At 38.6% G+C, this 13,069-nt stretch overlaps 1 protein-coding gene across 4 annotated transcripts in view; it reads left to right on the plus strand.

The window, feature by feature from the left end:
• The window catches only part of NPHP3 (nephrocystin 3), a 50,566-nt gene that overhangs the window by 26,575 nt on the left and 10,922 nt on the right, over nucleotides 1-13,069 (plus strand). For all 4 annotated transcript variants that reach the window (XM_045088911.1, XM_004762496.3, XM_004762495.3 and 1 more), the window contains exons 17-19: nucleotides 415-579; nucleotides 10,841-10,935; nucleotides 11,482-11,604. In XM_045088911.1, the coding sequence (XP_044944846.1) occupies nucleotides 415-579; nucleotides 10,841-10,935; nucleotides 11,482-11,604 (383 nt within the window). The remainder of the gene's footprint in view (nucleotides 1-414; nucleotides 580-10,840; nucleotides 10,936-11,481; nucleotides 11,605-13,069) is intronic.

Raw genomic sequence — 13,069 nt, forward strand, 5'->3', positions numbered from 1 at the left:
ACAAGCAAAGAGAAAGGGAGGGACAGAGGGCAGAGGGAGAGGCAGACTCCCCAGGGAGAGGCAGATTCCCCACTGAGCAGGGAGCCTGACCCAGGGCCCCATCATGACCTGAGCTGAAGGTAGATACTTAACTGAGTAACCAGGTGCCCACAGAGGTTTTAATTTTCATCAAACTTTTTTCTGTGTGTTGTCTTTCACATGCTAGATTTGATGTATATACTATCTTATTTCTGCTTATTGTCTTTTGGAAAGTGTGTTTTATTCTAAAAAGTATGTTTCTTGCTTTATTAAATCATTTGAATAATAAGTTTGAATAAGAAGTTAATAACCTTAAAAGAGTTATGGAAATTTTAATGGCTTTTTCTTACTTATAGAGGTGGCTTATGATCATTCTTAATTCATTTCTTTACCTAGATTCTCTGCCTCATAAATGTTAGCCACAATGGTGTGAGTGAATCAGAACTGATGGAACTCTACCCTGAGCTTTCCTGGGCTGTCTTGACCTCCCTTATTCACAGTTTACACAAAATGTGCTTATTGACTTATGGTTGTGGCTTGCTCAAGTTTCAACATCTACAGGTAAGTGTTTTTTTTAATTAGGTTTTTTACTTTTAAATGTCAACATACCGGGAGATAGTCCAGGATGGCAGAGGAGTAGGAGATCTTAGTTTTGTCTGGTCCCAGGAACTCAGCTAGATAGCTATCAAATCATTCTAAACACCTATGAACTCAACTGGCGAGCAAAGAAAAGAATAGCTGCAAGTCTACAAATAGAAAAGCAATCACTTTCTGTAAGAATAACAAGATGGAAAAACTCATACCTCAAAAAAGAGAACAAGAGGCAGTACTAACTGCCAGGAGCCTAATCAGTATGGATATAAGTAAGATGTCAGAACTAGAATTCAGAATAATGATTATAAAGATAGCTAGCTAGGCTTGAAAAAACATAGAAGACACTAGAGAATCCATTTCTAGAGAAATAAAAGAACTAAATTATAATCAAATTGAAATTAAAAAGGCTATTAATGAGATGCAATATAAAATGGAAGCTTTGATAAATGTGGCAGAAGAGAGAATTAGTGATATAAAAGACAAAATGATGGAGAATAAAGAAGCTGAGAAAAAGAAAGATAAACAACTATTGGACCACAAGGGGAGAAATTCAAGAGATTAGTCATACCATAAAGTTAAACAATATTAAAATAATTGGGATCTCACAAGAGGAAAGAGTGGGGCAGAAGGTATATTGAACCAAATTATAGTGGACAGCTTCCGTAGTCTGGGGAAGGAAGAATGCATTCAAATCCAGGAGGCACAGAAAACTCCCCTCAAATCAGTAAAAATAGGTCAACACCTCAAATCAATAAAAATAGGTCATGATCTCTGGGTCCTGGGATCGAGTCCCACATCAGGCTCCCTGCTCAGTGGGGAGTCTGCTTCTCCCTCCTTCTCTCTCTGTCTCTCCCTACCACTCATTCTCTCCCTCTCAATAAATAAAGAAAAAAAAAATTTTTTAATTAGAAAATCTGGAAGAAATGGATGCATTTCTGGAAACTTATACACTACTAAAACTAAAACAGGAAAAAATAGAAAACCTGAACAGACTCATAACCAGTAAGGAAATAGAAGCAGTAATCAAAAATCTCACAACAGACAAGAGTCCAGGGCCAGACAGCTTCCCAGGGGAATTCTACCAAACATTTAGAGAATACCTGTTCTTCTGAAGACGTTTCAAAAAATCGAAATGGAAGAAAAACTTCCAAACTCTCTTTATGAGGCCATCATTACCTTGATCTCAAAACGAGACAAAGACCCCACCAAAAGGTGAATTACAGACCACTATCCCTGAGGAATATGGATGCCAAAATTCTCACCAAGATACTAGCCAATAGGATCCAACAGTACATTAAAAGGATTATTCACCATCACCAAGTGGGATTTAGTCTGGGGCCACAAGGGTGGTTCGATATCTGTAAATCAATCAGCATGACACACTACATTAATAAAGGATAAGAAACATATGCTCCTCTCAATAGATGCAGAAAAAGCATTTGACAAAGTACAGCATCCTTTCTTGATTAAAACGTTTCACAGTGTAGTGGTGGAGGGAAGATACCTCAAGATCATAAAAGCCATGTAGGAAAAGGCCACAGCAAAACTCATTCTCAGTGGGGGGAAAAACTGAGAACTTTTCCCCTAAGGTCAGGAACATGAAAGAGATGTCCACTATTACCACTGCTGTTCAACATACTACTAGAAGTCCTAGCCTCAGCAGTTAGACAACAAAAAGAAATAAAAGGCATCTGAATCAGCAGAGAAGTAGTCAAACTCTCAGTCTTCACAAATGGCAAGATATGCTGAAATATGTGGAAAACCCAAAAGACTCCACCCCAAATGGCTAGAACTCATACAGGAATTCAGCAAAGTGGCAGGATATAAAATTAATGCACAGAAATCAGTTGCATTTCTATACAATAACAATGAGACAGAAAAAAAGAAAATAAGGAGTCAATCCCATGTACAATTACACCCAAAACCATAAGATACATTGGAATAAATCTAATCAAAGAGATAAAGGATCTGTACTCTAAAAACTATAGAACACTCATGAAAGAAATTGAGGATGACACAAAGGAATGGGAAAACATTCTTTCCTCATGGATGGAGAACAAAAATTGTGAAAATGTCTATGCTACCCAAAGCAATCTACCCATTCATTGCAATCCCTATCAAAATACCATCCACTTTTTTCATGGAACAAATAATTCTAAAATTTGTATGGAATCTGAAAAGACCCTGAACAGCCAGAGAAATGTTAAAAAAGAGAACTAAAGCTAGTGACATCACGATCCTAGACTTGAAGCTCTATTACTTTTTTTTTTTAAAAGATTTTATTTATTTATTTGACAGACAGAGATCACAAGTAGGCAGAGAGGCAGGCAGAGAGAGAGGAGGAAGCAGGCTCCCTGCTGAGCAGAGAGCCCGATGTGGGGCTCGATCCCAGGACCCTGGGATCATGACCTGAGCCGAAAGCAGAGGCTTTAACCCACTGAGCCACCCAGGCACCCCTTGAAGCTCTATTACAAAGATGTAATCGGGATGATGGTATGCTTCTGGAACAAAAACAGACACATATCAATGGAACAGAATAGAGACCCCAGAAGTGGACCCTCACTCTGTGGTCAACTAATCTTTTGACAAAGCGGGAAAGAATATCCAATGGAAAAGACAGTCTCTTCAACAAATGGTGTTGGAAAATTGGACACCACATGCAGAAGAATGAAACTGGACCATTTTCTTACACCATACACAAAAATAGACTCAGAATGGATGAAAGACCTTAATGTAAGAGAATATAGACTGCAATCTCTGTGACCTCAGCCAAAGCAATTTCTTATTAGAGATATCTCTAAAGGCAAGGAAAACAAAAGTAAAAATGAACTGTTGGACTTCATGATGATAAAAAGCTTTTCACAGCAAAGGAAACAGTTGACAAAACTGAAATGTGACTGACAAAATGGAAGAAGTTATTTGCAAATGTCTTATCAAATAAAGAATTTGTATCCAAAATCTGTAAAGAATTTACCAAACTTAACACCCAAAGAACAAATAATCCTGTCAAGAAATGGACAGAAGATATAAACAGACATTTCTCCAAAGAAGACATACATGGGGGTATAGCTCAAGGGTAGAGCATTTCGCTGCAAAGAAGACATACAGATTGCCAACAGACACATGAAAAAATGCTCCACATCACTCAGTATCAGGGAAATACAAATCAAAAGCACATGGGTGGTTTTTGGGTGACTGGGTGACTCAGTGGGTTAAGCGTCTACCTTCGGCTCCAGTCATGATCCCAGGGTCCTGCACTTCAAGTCCCATATCGGGCTCCTTTCTTATTGGGGAACCTGTTTATCCCTCTGCCTCCCACTCTCTCTGCTTGTGCGCTCTCTGTGACAAATAAATGAATAAAATCTAAAACAAACAAACAAACAACCACACATTGAGATACCACCTCACACCAGTCAGAATGGCTAAAATTAAGAAATCAAGGAATGACCGATGTTGGCAAGGATGCTGAGAAAGGGGAGCCCTCTTACACTGTTGGTGGGAATGTGAGCAGGTGCAGCCACTCTGGAAAACAGTATGGATTTTCCTCAAAAAGTTGAAAACAGAGCTACTCTATGACCCAGAAATTGCACTATTAGGTATTTACCTCAAAGATAGAAATATAGTGATCCGAAGGGGCACGTGCACCCAAATGTTTACAGCAGTAATGTCCACAATAGCCCAACTCCGAAAAGAGTCCAGGTGTCCATTGACAGATAAATGGATAAAGAAGATGTGGAGTGTTTGTGTGTGTGTGTGTGTGTGTGTGTGTGTGTGTGTGATGGAAAACTATTCAGCCATCAAAAAGATAAAATGTTGCCATTTGCAATGACGTGGATGGAACCAGAGGATATTATGCCGAGTGAAGTGAATCAATCAGAGAAAGACAGTTATTGCATAATATCACTCATATGTGGAATTTAAGAAACAAAGCAGAGGATCAGTGGAGAAGAGAGGAAAAATACAACAAGACAATATCAGAGATGTAGACAAACCATAAGAGATCTTAATCGTAGGAAACAAACAGGTTTGCTGGAGGGGAGAGGATGGGGGGATGGGGTAAGTGGGTGATGGACATTAAGGAGGGCACATGATGTATTGAACCCTCATTATTATATAAGACTGAAGAATCAAGAAAAAAGGTGGTGGAGGAGTAGGGGATCCTATTTCAGCTGGTTCCCTGAATTGAGCTAGATATCTCTCAGACCATTCTGAACACCCATGAAATCAGCCTGAGATGTAAGAAGATATATCTGGGTCTCTACAAACAGAATATCTCTGGCAGTTGGTCTTGAGGTATGAAGTGGGGAGCCATGATTCTGTGGGCGATATTGAAAGATAAATGGAAGGAGAGGGAGCCTCCGGGAACTTGTGCCAGAGCACAAAAGCTTCCCACACTGGGGACTGAGCTCAGACTCCCAAACTGGTAGTGTCAGGGAAGGGACTTTAGGGCAGCCCCCCAGACTAAAATCTGAAGCTACTGGGGCGTACTTGCAAATGGGGGTGGCTTATGGTTTTAGAAGCACAAAGAACAGAGACGTGCCTGGCCCTGGGAGCAAGGGCTGGGAGTGCTGCTGTAGGGCACAGAACCCAGGACGCTGTGGTATTTAGCAGCACAGACCGAGAGGGATACAGTGTGGCCTGGAGAGCTCAATGGAGAGCAGACTGTGATCTCTCTGTTCCGAGACAGAGAGATATGGACCCTTCTTCTCTGACTCTTGGAAGAGATGCGGAAAACTGGTACAGAGCAAAAGCCCCCCAAAACGGGTTTTCACTGAGCCTATCACTCCCCCACAGGGGGCAAGTCAACTCTGTCCAAATAGGGTTGCCTGAGTAACAGTGCAGCAGAGCCCTCCCCGAAAGACAGACTAGAAGAACAGGAGGGGACAACTTTAAGGTCCCTGTAAAACAGGTACATCTTGCTTGGGTTGTGGTCATTAATTTGGACTCTCTGTACATTCCCCTAACCACCCCTCAACAAAATGACTAAGGGGAGGAACCCCCAACACAGGAAAGATTCAGAGATTGAGGCCTCTGCCACAGAACTAATGGATATGGATATAACCAAGATGTCAGAAATTGACTTCAGAGTAACAATTATCTAGGTGATATCTAGGCTTGAGAAAAATATTAATGATAATATATAATCTGTAAGGGCAGAAATTATATCTAATCAGGTAAAATTTAGAAATGCCATGAATGAAATGCACTCTAAACTGGATACTCTGCCAGGGTAAATGAAACAGAAGAACAAATTAGTGAGCCAGAGGATAAGATGATAGAAAAGAAGGTAACTGAGGTGGCATGGGAAAAACAAATTAAAACCAGGGTATCAAGGGGCACCTGAGTGGCTCAGTGGGTTAAAACCTCTGCCTTCGGCTTAGGTCATGATCCCAGGGTCCTGGGATTGAGCCCTGCATCAGACTCTTTGCTCAGCAGGGAGCCTGCTTCCTCCTCTCTCCCTCTCTGCCTGCTTCTCTGCCTACTTGTGATCTCTGTTTGTCAAATAAATAAATAAATAAATAAATAAATAAATAGAATAAAACCAGGGTATTGAACTGAGAGAGAATAGTGGCTCAATGAAAGATTCCAATATCAGAATTATTGGGATCTCTGAATGGGTGAAAAGAGAGAGAGGTCTAGAAGATATATTTCAGCAAACTGTAGCTGAGAACTTCCCTAATCTGGGGAAGGATAGAAGCATTCATGTGTTAGGGGCAGAGAGGGCCCTTCCCAAGATCAATGAGAACAGATCAATGCCACAACATATAATAGTACAATTTACAAATCTTATATCCAAGGAAATAATCTTGAAAGCAGTGAGGGGGAAGCGATTTCTTAGATACAGAGGGAGGAACATCAGAAAAATGTCAGACCTGTCTAGAGAGACCTGGTAAGCAAGAAAGGGTTGGCAAGACATGTTCAGGGTACTGAGTGAGAGGAATATGCAGCCAAGGATACTTTATCCAGACACGCTGTCATTCAGAATGGCTGGAGAGACAAGGAGCTTCCAAGACCGGTACAAACTGAAAGAATATGTGACCACCCAGCTGGCCCTGAAAGAAATATTAAAGGAGTCCTATAAAAGGAGAAAGACCCCAAGAGTGACAGAACAGAAATTTACAGAGATAATCTATAGAAACAAGGACTTCACAGGCAACATAATAACAATAAAATAATATCTTTCAATAATCACTCTCAAAGTGTATTACCTAAATGTTCCCATGAAACAGTGCAGGGTTGCAGATTGGATAAAAAGACATGACCCATCCATATGCTGTCTACAAGAGACTCTTTGCGCCTAAAGATACTTCCAAACTGAAAGTGAAGCAATGGAGAACCATTTTTCATGCCAGTGGACCTCAAGAGAAAGCTGGGGTAGCAATTCTCATATCAGACAAATTAAATTTTTTTTTAAAGATTTTATTTATTTATCAGAGAGAGGGGGTGGGGAGAGAGCGAGCACAGGCAGACAGAATGGCAGGCAGAGGCAGAGGGAGAAGCAGGCTCCCCGCTGAGCAAGGAGCCTGATGCGGGACTCGATCCCAGGACGCTGGGATCATGACCTGAGCCGAAGGCAGCTGCTCAACCAACTGAGCCACCCAGGCGTCCCCAGACAAATTAAATTTTAAGCTAGAAACTGTAGTTAGAGATACAGAAGGACGCTATATCACTCTTAAAGGGTCTATCCAATAAGAAGATCTAAAATTGGGGAACATCTATACCCCCAACAGGGGAACAGCCAACTACATAAGCTAGCTGTTAACCAAAATAAAGAGACGTATTGATAATAATATAGTAGGAGACCTCAAAACTCCACTCTCAGCAATAGACAGATCATCTAAGCAGAAAATCAACAAAGATATGAGAGCTTTGAATGATACACAGGACAACTGGACCTCGTAGATATATACAGAACATTCCACCCTAAAATAGCAGAATACTCATTCATCTTGAATGCACATAAAACTCTACAGAATAGACCACAGACTGGGTCACAAATCAGGTCTCAACTGATACCAAAAGATTGAGATTATTCCCTGCATATTCTCAGACCATGATGCTTTGAAACTGGAGCTTAGTCACAAGAAAAAAATTGGAAGAAATTCAAACACTTGGAAGCTAAAGACCATCTGCTTAAGAATGTTTGGGTCATCAGGAAATCAAAAAATAACTTCTACAATTTTTGGAAACCGTTGAGAACGAAAACATGTCAGTGCAAAACATATGGAATACTGCAAAGACAGTTGTAAGGGGGAAATACATAGCCATCCAAGCCTCACTCAAAAAAAAAAAAAAAAAGAAAGAAAGAAAGAAAGAAAAGAAAAGAAAAAAGAAAAATCCCAAATACACAAATTTAGTTGATACCTTAAAGAACTGGAGAAAAGAGAAAGAACAAAAATAAAGCCTTAGCCACGCATGAGAAGAGAAGTAATTAAAATTAGGGTAGAGATCAATGAATTAGAAACCAGAAATACAGTAGAGCAAATCAATGAAGTTGGTTCTTGGAAAGAATTAATAAGATCAATAAACCACTGGCCAGACTTACCCAAAAGAGAAGAGAAGGACCCAAATTAATAAAATTATGAATGAAAGGGGAGAGATGTTGACTAACACCAAGGAAATAGAAACAATCATCAGAAATAATTATCAACAGCTATATGCCTGTAAATTAAACCTGGAAGAAATGGATGCCTTCTTAGAAACCTACAAACTACCAAGACTGAAACAGAATACATGAACAGACACTTCTCCAAAGAAGATATAAAATGGCTAACAGACACATGAAAAAATGTTCATCATTATTAACAATCAGGGAAATCCAAATCAAAACCACATTGAGATACCACCTTACCCCAATTATAATGGCAAAAATTGACAAGGCAAGAAACAATAAATGTTGGAGAGGTTATGGAGAAAGGGGAACCTTCCTACACTGTTGGTGGGAATGCAAGTTGGTATGGCCACCTTGGAAAACAGTGTAGAGGTTCCAGAATAAGTTAAAAATAGAGCTACCATATGACCCAGCAATTGCACTACTGGGTATTTACCCCCAAAATATAGACGTAGTGAAAAGAAGGGCCACATGCACCCCAATGTTCATAGCAGCAATGTCCATAATTGCCAGACTGTGGAAGAAGCCGAGATGCCCTTCAACAGACAAATGGATAAAGAAGACGTGATTTATATATACAATGAAATATTACTCAGCCAAGAAAGGATGAATACCCAACATTTGCATCAACATGGATAGAACTGGAGGAGATTATGCTAAGTGAAATAAGCAAAGTCAGTTATCCTATGGTTTCACTTATTTGTAGAACATAAGGAATAGCATGGAGGACATTAGGAGAAGGGAGGGAAAAATGAAGTGGGGAAATTTGGAGGAGTAGACAAGCCTTGAGAGACTATGGACTTCGGGAAACAAGCTGAAGGTTTGCCGGGGCAGGGGTTGGTTAGCCCGGTGATGGGTATTAAGGAGGGCATGTGTTGCATGGAGCGCTGGGTATTATTTGCAAACAATGAATCATGGAAAACTACATAAAAAACTAATGATGTCCTGTGTGGTGGCTAATATAACATTAAAAAAAAAGACTGAAGAATCACTGACCTCTACCTCTGAAGCTAATAATACATTATATATTAATTAGTTGAATTTAAATTAAAAAGTAAAAAAAATTTTAAAAGCCATCATACATCATGCTATTTTAAATGTTTCAACTATAAGACAAAATTGAAATCTGAAATTTGGCATTACCAAATTTTTTGCACTGATTTTAGATTAAATGTAAAATTGGGGGCGCCTGGGTGGCTCAGTGGGTTAAGCCGCTGCCTTCGGCTCAGGTCATGATCTCAGGGTCCTGGGATCGAGTCCCGCATCAGGCTCTCTGCTCAGCAGGGAGCCTGCTTCCTCCTCTCTCTCTCTGCCTGCCTCTCTGCCTACTTGTGATCTCTCTCTGTCAAATAAATAAATAAAATCTTAAAAAAAAAAATGTAAAATTGGGCTAACATTTTTATGAAGTACCTTTATGAAATGACTATTATAGCAGTGCCCTCTTATCCCCAGCGGACACCTTCTGAGACCCCCAGTTAATGCCTGAAACCGGGATAGTACCAGGCCCCATATACACTATGTTTTTTCTTTAAGTACATACTCATGATAAAGTTAAATTTTCAATTTAGGGATAGTAAGAGATTAACAAACATAATAATAAAACAGAACAGTTGTAACAATATACTGTACTCCCAAGTTATGTGAATGTGGTCTCTCTCAAAATATCTCATTATAGTGCACTCACCCTTCTTGTAATGAGTGAGATTACCGGTAAAATGCCTACCTGATGAGGTGAAGTGAGGCGAATGATGTGGGCACTGTGATCTAGCATTACATCATATGGACCTTCTGACTATTTATCAAAGGAGGATCATCCCCCTTCAAATCCCAGTTGCCCACGGGCAGCTAAGGCTGCAGAAACTGAAACTGGGGATAAAGAGGGACTTAAAATTCTTTAAAAAGCAGTTTCTTTCTGAAAGAGGAAAAAATATTTTTTTCAATTGTATGTATTATTGATTGCTGGTGTCATTATTTATGTTTTAAGAGCTTGGGCTCATCAAGTGAGCATGCCTTAGTTCACAATTTGGCTCTTCACAGCTAACAGCTCTGTAACCTTGGGTAAATTCTGTAAGCTTTGGGCAGATTTTTCTAGCCTACTACAGAGGTCGTGAAGTGAATCGACAGATTCTTGATCCTAGTAAGGTCCTAGGCATGACGTCTAGTATGTAGTAGTAAATACTATCAAATGGTATAATTCTTATCCATCTGCAATGCCGTGGTTGACTTATATGTATACAAATGTGAATGAAGTCTTTCATGGGAGTATGCTGCGTTATATTTGCAGGTGTACTAGGTTTGTAATTTCACAGGCTTGTCTTTCTCTATTGTGTATTGCTTAAATATAGTCTGTCCAGTACTTTTTCAGTCTACATTTCTGATAATTTTTACTGCAGTAACTAGAAGTTTAAATTAAATTGTGTTTTAAGTGCTTCCAGGAGATTTTTATTCTTTATCAGTTTATCACATAAACAAATCCTGAATTTTAAAAGTCTTTTGCCATCTCTATTATACATCTGTAAAATTAAAATAATTACAAATTCTTGTTTATAAATTAATTTTTAGATATATGGGGACTTACAGAAAATAAACTGCAACATTTTTTCTTTTTCTTCCCAGGCTTGGGAAACAGTAAGACTGGAATACATGGATGATCCAGCCATTGTTTCTTCATGTAGGCAAAAGCTAATCAACTATTTCACCATGCAGCTAAGGTATTATGAATGTCCGTATTATTCTTCTGCAACTTGTTTTACCCCTGTCTTTACTTCTCTCTTCCTTTGCTTATAACTTAATGTATAAAAATTTAATTATTATAGAAAAGATTTATTCATCTCCCCTGTTAATGTCAAAAGAACAAGAGATTATTATGTAAGTCTTTTAATATCATCCTAAAGATTTAAACTTACATGAAATCAATATAAGATCATTTTATTATTTATTCCAGTTTAATCGTTCAAAAATATGTGTGTGTCTGTATACCGTGTGTATATATTTGCGTTGATTTTTTTTTTTAAAGCTCAAATTTAGGAAAACACCTTGAGAATTTGATGAGTGTTCCTGATATCACTGTATTTATTTTCTTAGATTATTTCTTAGAGTTTCTGATTTTGACCTAATTTTCTCAGTATTGATTATATTTAAAGAGTTGGAGATAGATGCCAAACACATTTTTCTCCCTTCAACATTTGTCTGAAGACTTTGGGGGTAATCTCCTTGTTGGAAGGTATTACTGAGTGTTGTCCTTTCCATTCTGACAGTCAGGACCGAGTGACTTGGAGAAGTGCAGATGAGCTCCCTTGGCTTTTTCAGCAGCAGGGAAGTAAACAGAAGTTGCATGATTGCCTTCTCAATCTCTTTGTGTCTCAAAATCTTTATAAAAGGTAAGAAACTTATTTGTAGAATACCTTATGCAAAAAAAAAAAAGAAACAGAGTTAAGTGGTTATTTGGTATAACAAAGAAAAATGGCATTTTAAATTTAGCTTTAATATAAGACCTGAAGCCATAGAACTCCCAGAAAACATAGGCAGTAAACTGCTTGACATTAGTCTTGGTGATGATTTCTTGTATCTGACACAAAAAGCAAAGGCAACAAAAGCAAAATCAACAAGTGGAATCACATCAAACTAAGAAAGCTTCTGCACAGCAAAGGAAACCATAAACAAAATGGAAAGGTAGCTGACTGAATGAGAGAAAATATTTGCAAATCGTATATCTGCAAAGGGGTTAACATCCAAAATATATAAAGAACTACAAATCAATAACAAGAATCTGATTTAAAAATGGGCAGAGGGGGGCGCCTGGGTGGCTCAGTGGGTTAAGCCCCTGCCTTCAGCTCAAGTCATGATCTCAGGGTCCTGGGATCGAGTCCCGCATCCGGCTCTCTGCTTAGCAGGGAGCCTGCTTCCTCCTCTCTCTCTGCCTGCCTCTCTGCCTACTTGTGATCTCTCTCTGTCAAATAAATAAATAAAATCTTTAAAAAAAAAAATGGGCAGAGGATCTGAATAGACATTTTTCTAAAAAGACATTCAGATGGCCAACAGATACATGAAAAGATGTTCAACATCACTAGTCATCAGGGAAATACAAATTAAAAATTAAAATGAGATATCATCACACACCTGTTGGAATTACTATCACCAAGAAAACAAGAGATAACAAATGCTGGCAAGGATGTAGAGAAAAGGGATCATGTACTATTGGTAGGAATGTAATTTGGGACAGCCACTGTGGAAAACAGTATGAGGTTCCTTAAAAATTTTTAACTAGAACTGCAATATGACCCAGCAATTTCACTTCTTGCTGTTTATCTCAAGAAAACAAATACAATAATTTGAGAAGATATATGCACCCCCATGTTCATTATAGCATTATTTACAATAGTCAAAATAGGAAACAACCTAAGTGTCCCTTGATAGATGAATGGATAAAGAAGATGTGTGTGTGTGTATAAATGTGCACATTACATACAAACAATGGAATATTATTCAGCCATAAAAAAGAACAAAATCTTGGCATTTGCAACAACATGGATGGATCCTTAGGACATTACGCTAAGTGAAATAAGCTAGAGAAAGACAAATACTATATGATCTCACTTATATCTGGAATCTAAAAAACAAAAACAAAAGTCAAACATGCCCTTGGTGCAGAGAAGAGATTAGAAATTGTCAGAGTGGGCAAAGTGGGTAAAAGGAATAGAAAAGTAACAACTTCCAGTCATAAATAAGTCTTGGGGATGTAGTGTACAGCATGGAGACTATAGTTGATAATTCTGTATTGCATATTTTAAAGCTGCTAAGAAGGTAGGTCTTAAAAGTTCTCATCACAATAAAAAAAAATCCTTT

The sequence above is a fragment of the Mustela putorius genome, unplaced genomic scaffold (assembly GCF_011764305.1).
Source record: "Mustela putorius furo isolate JIRA1106 unplaced genomic scaffold, ASM1176430v1.1 tig00003834_pilon_pilon_pilon, whole genome shotgun sequence".
Taxonomy (NCBI): domain Eukaryota; kingdom Metazoa; phylum Chordata; class Mammalia; order Carnivora; family Mustelidae; genus Mustela; species Mustela putorius.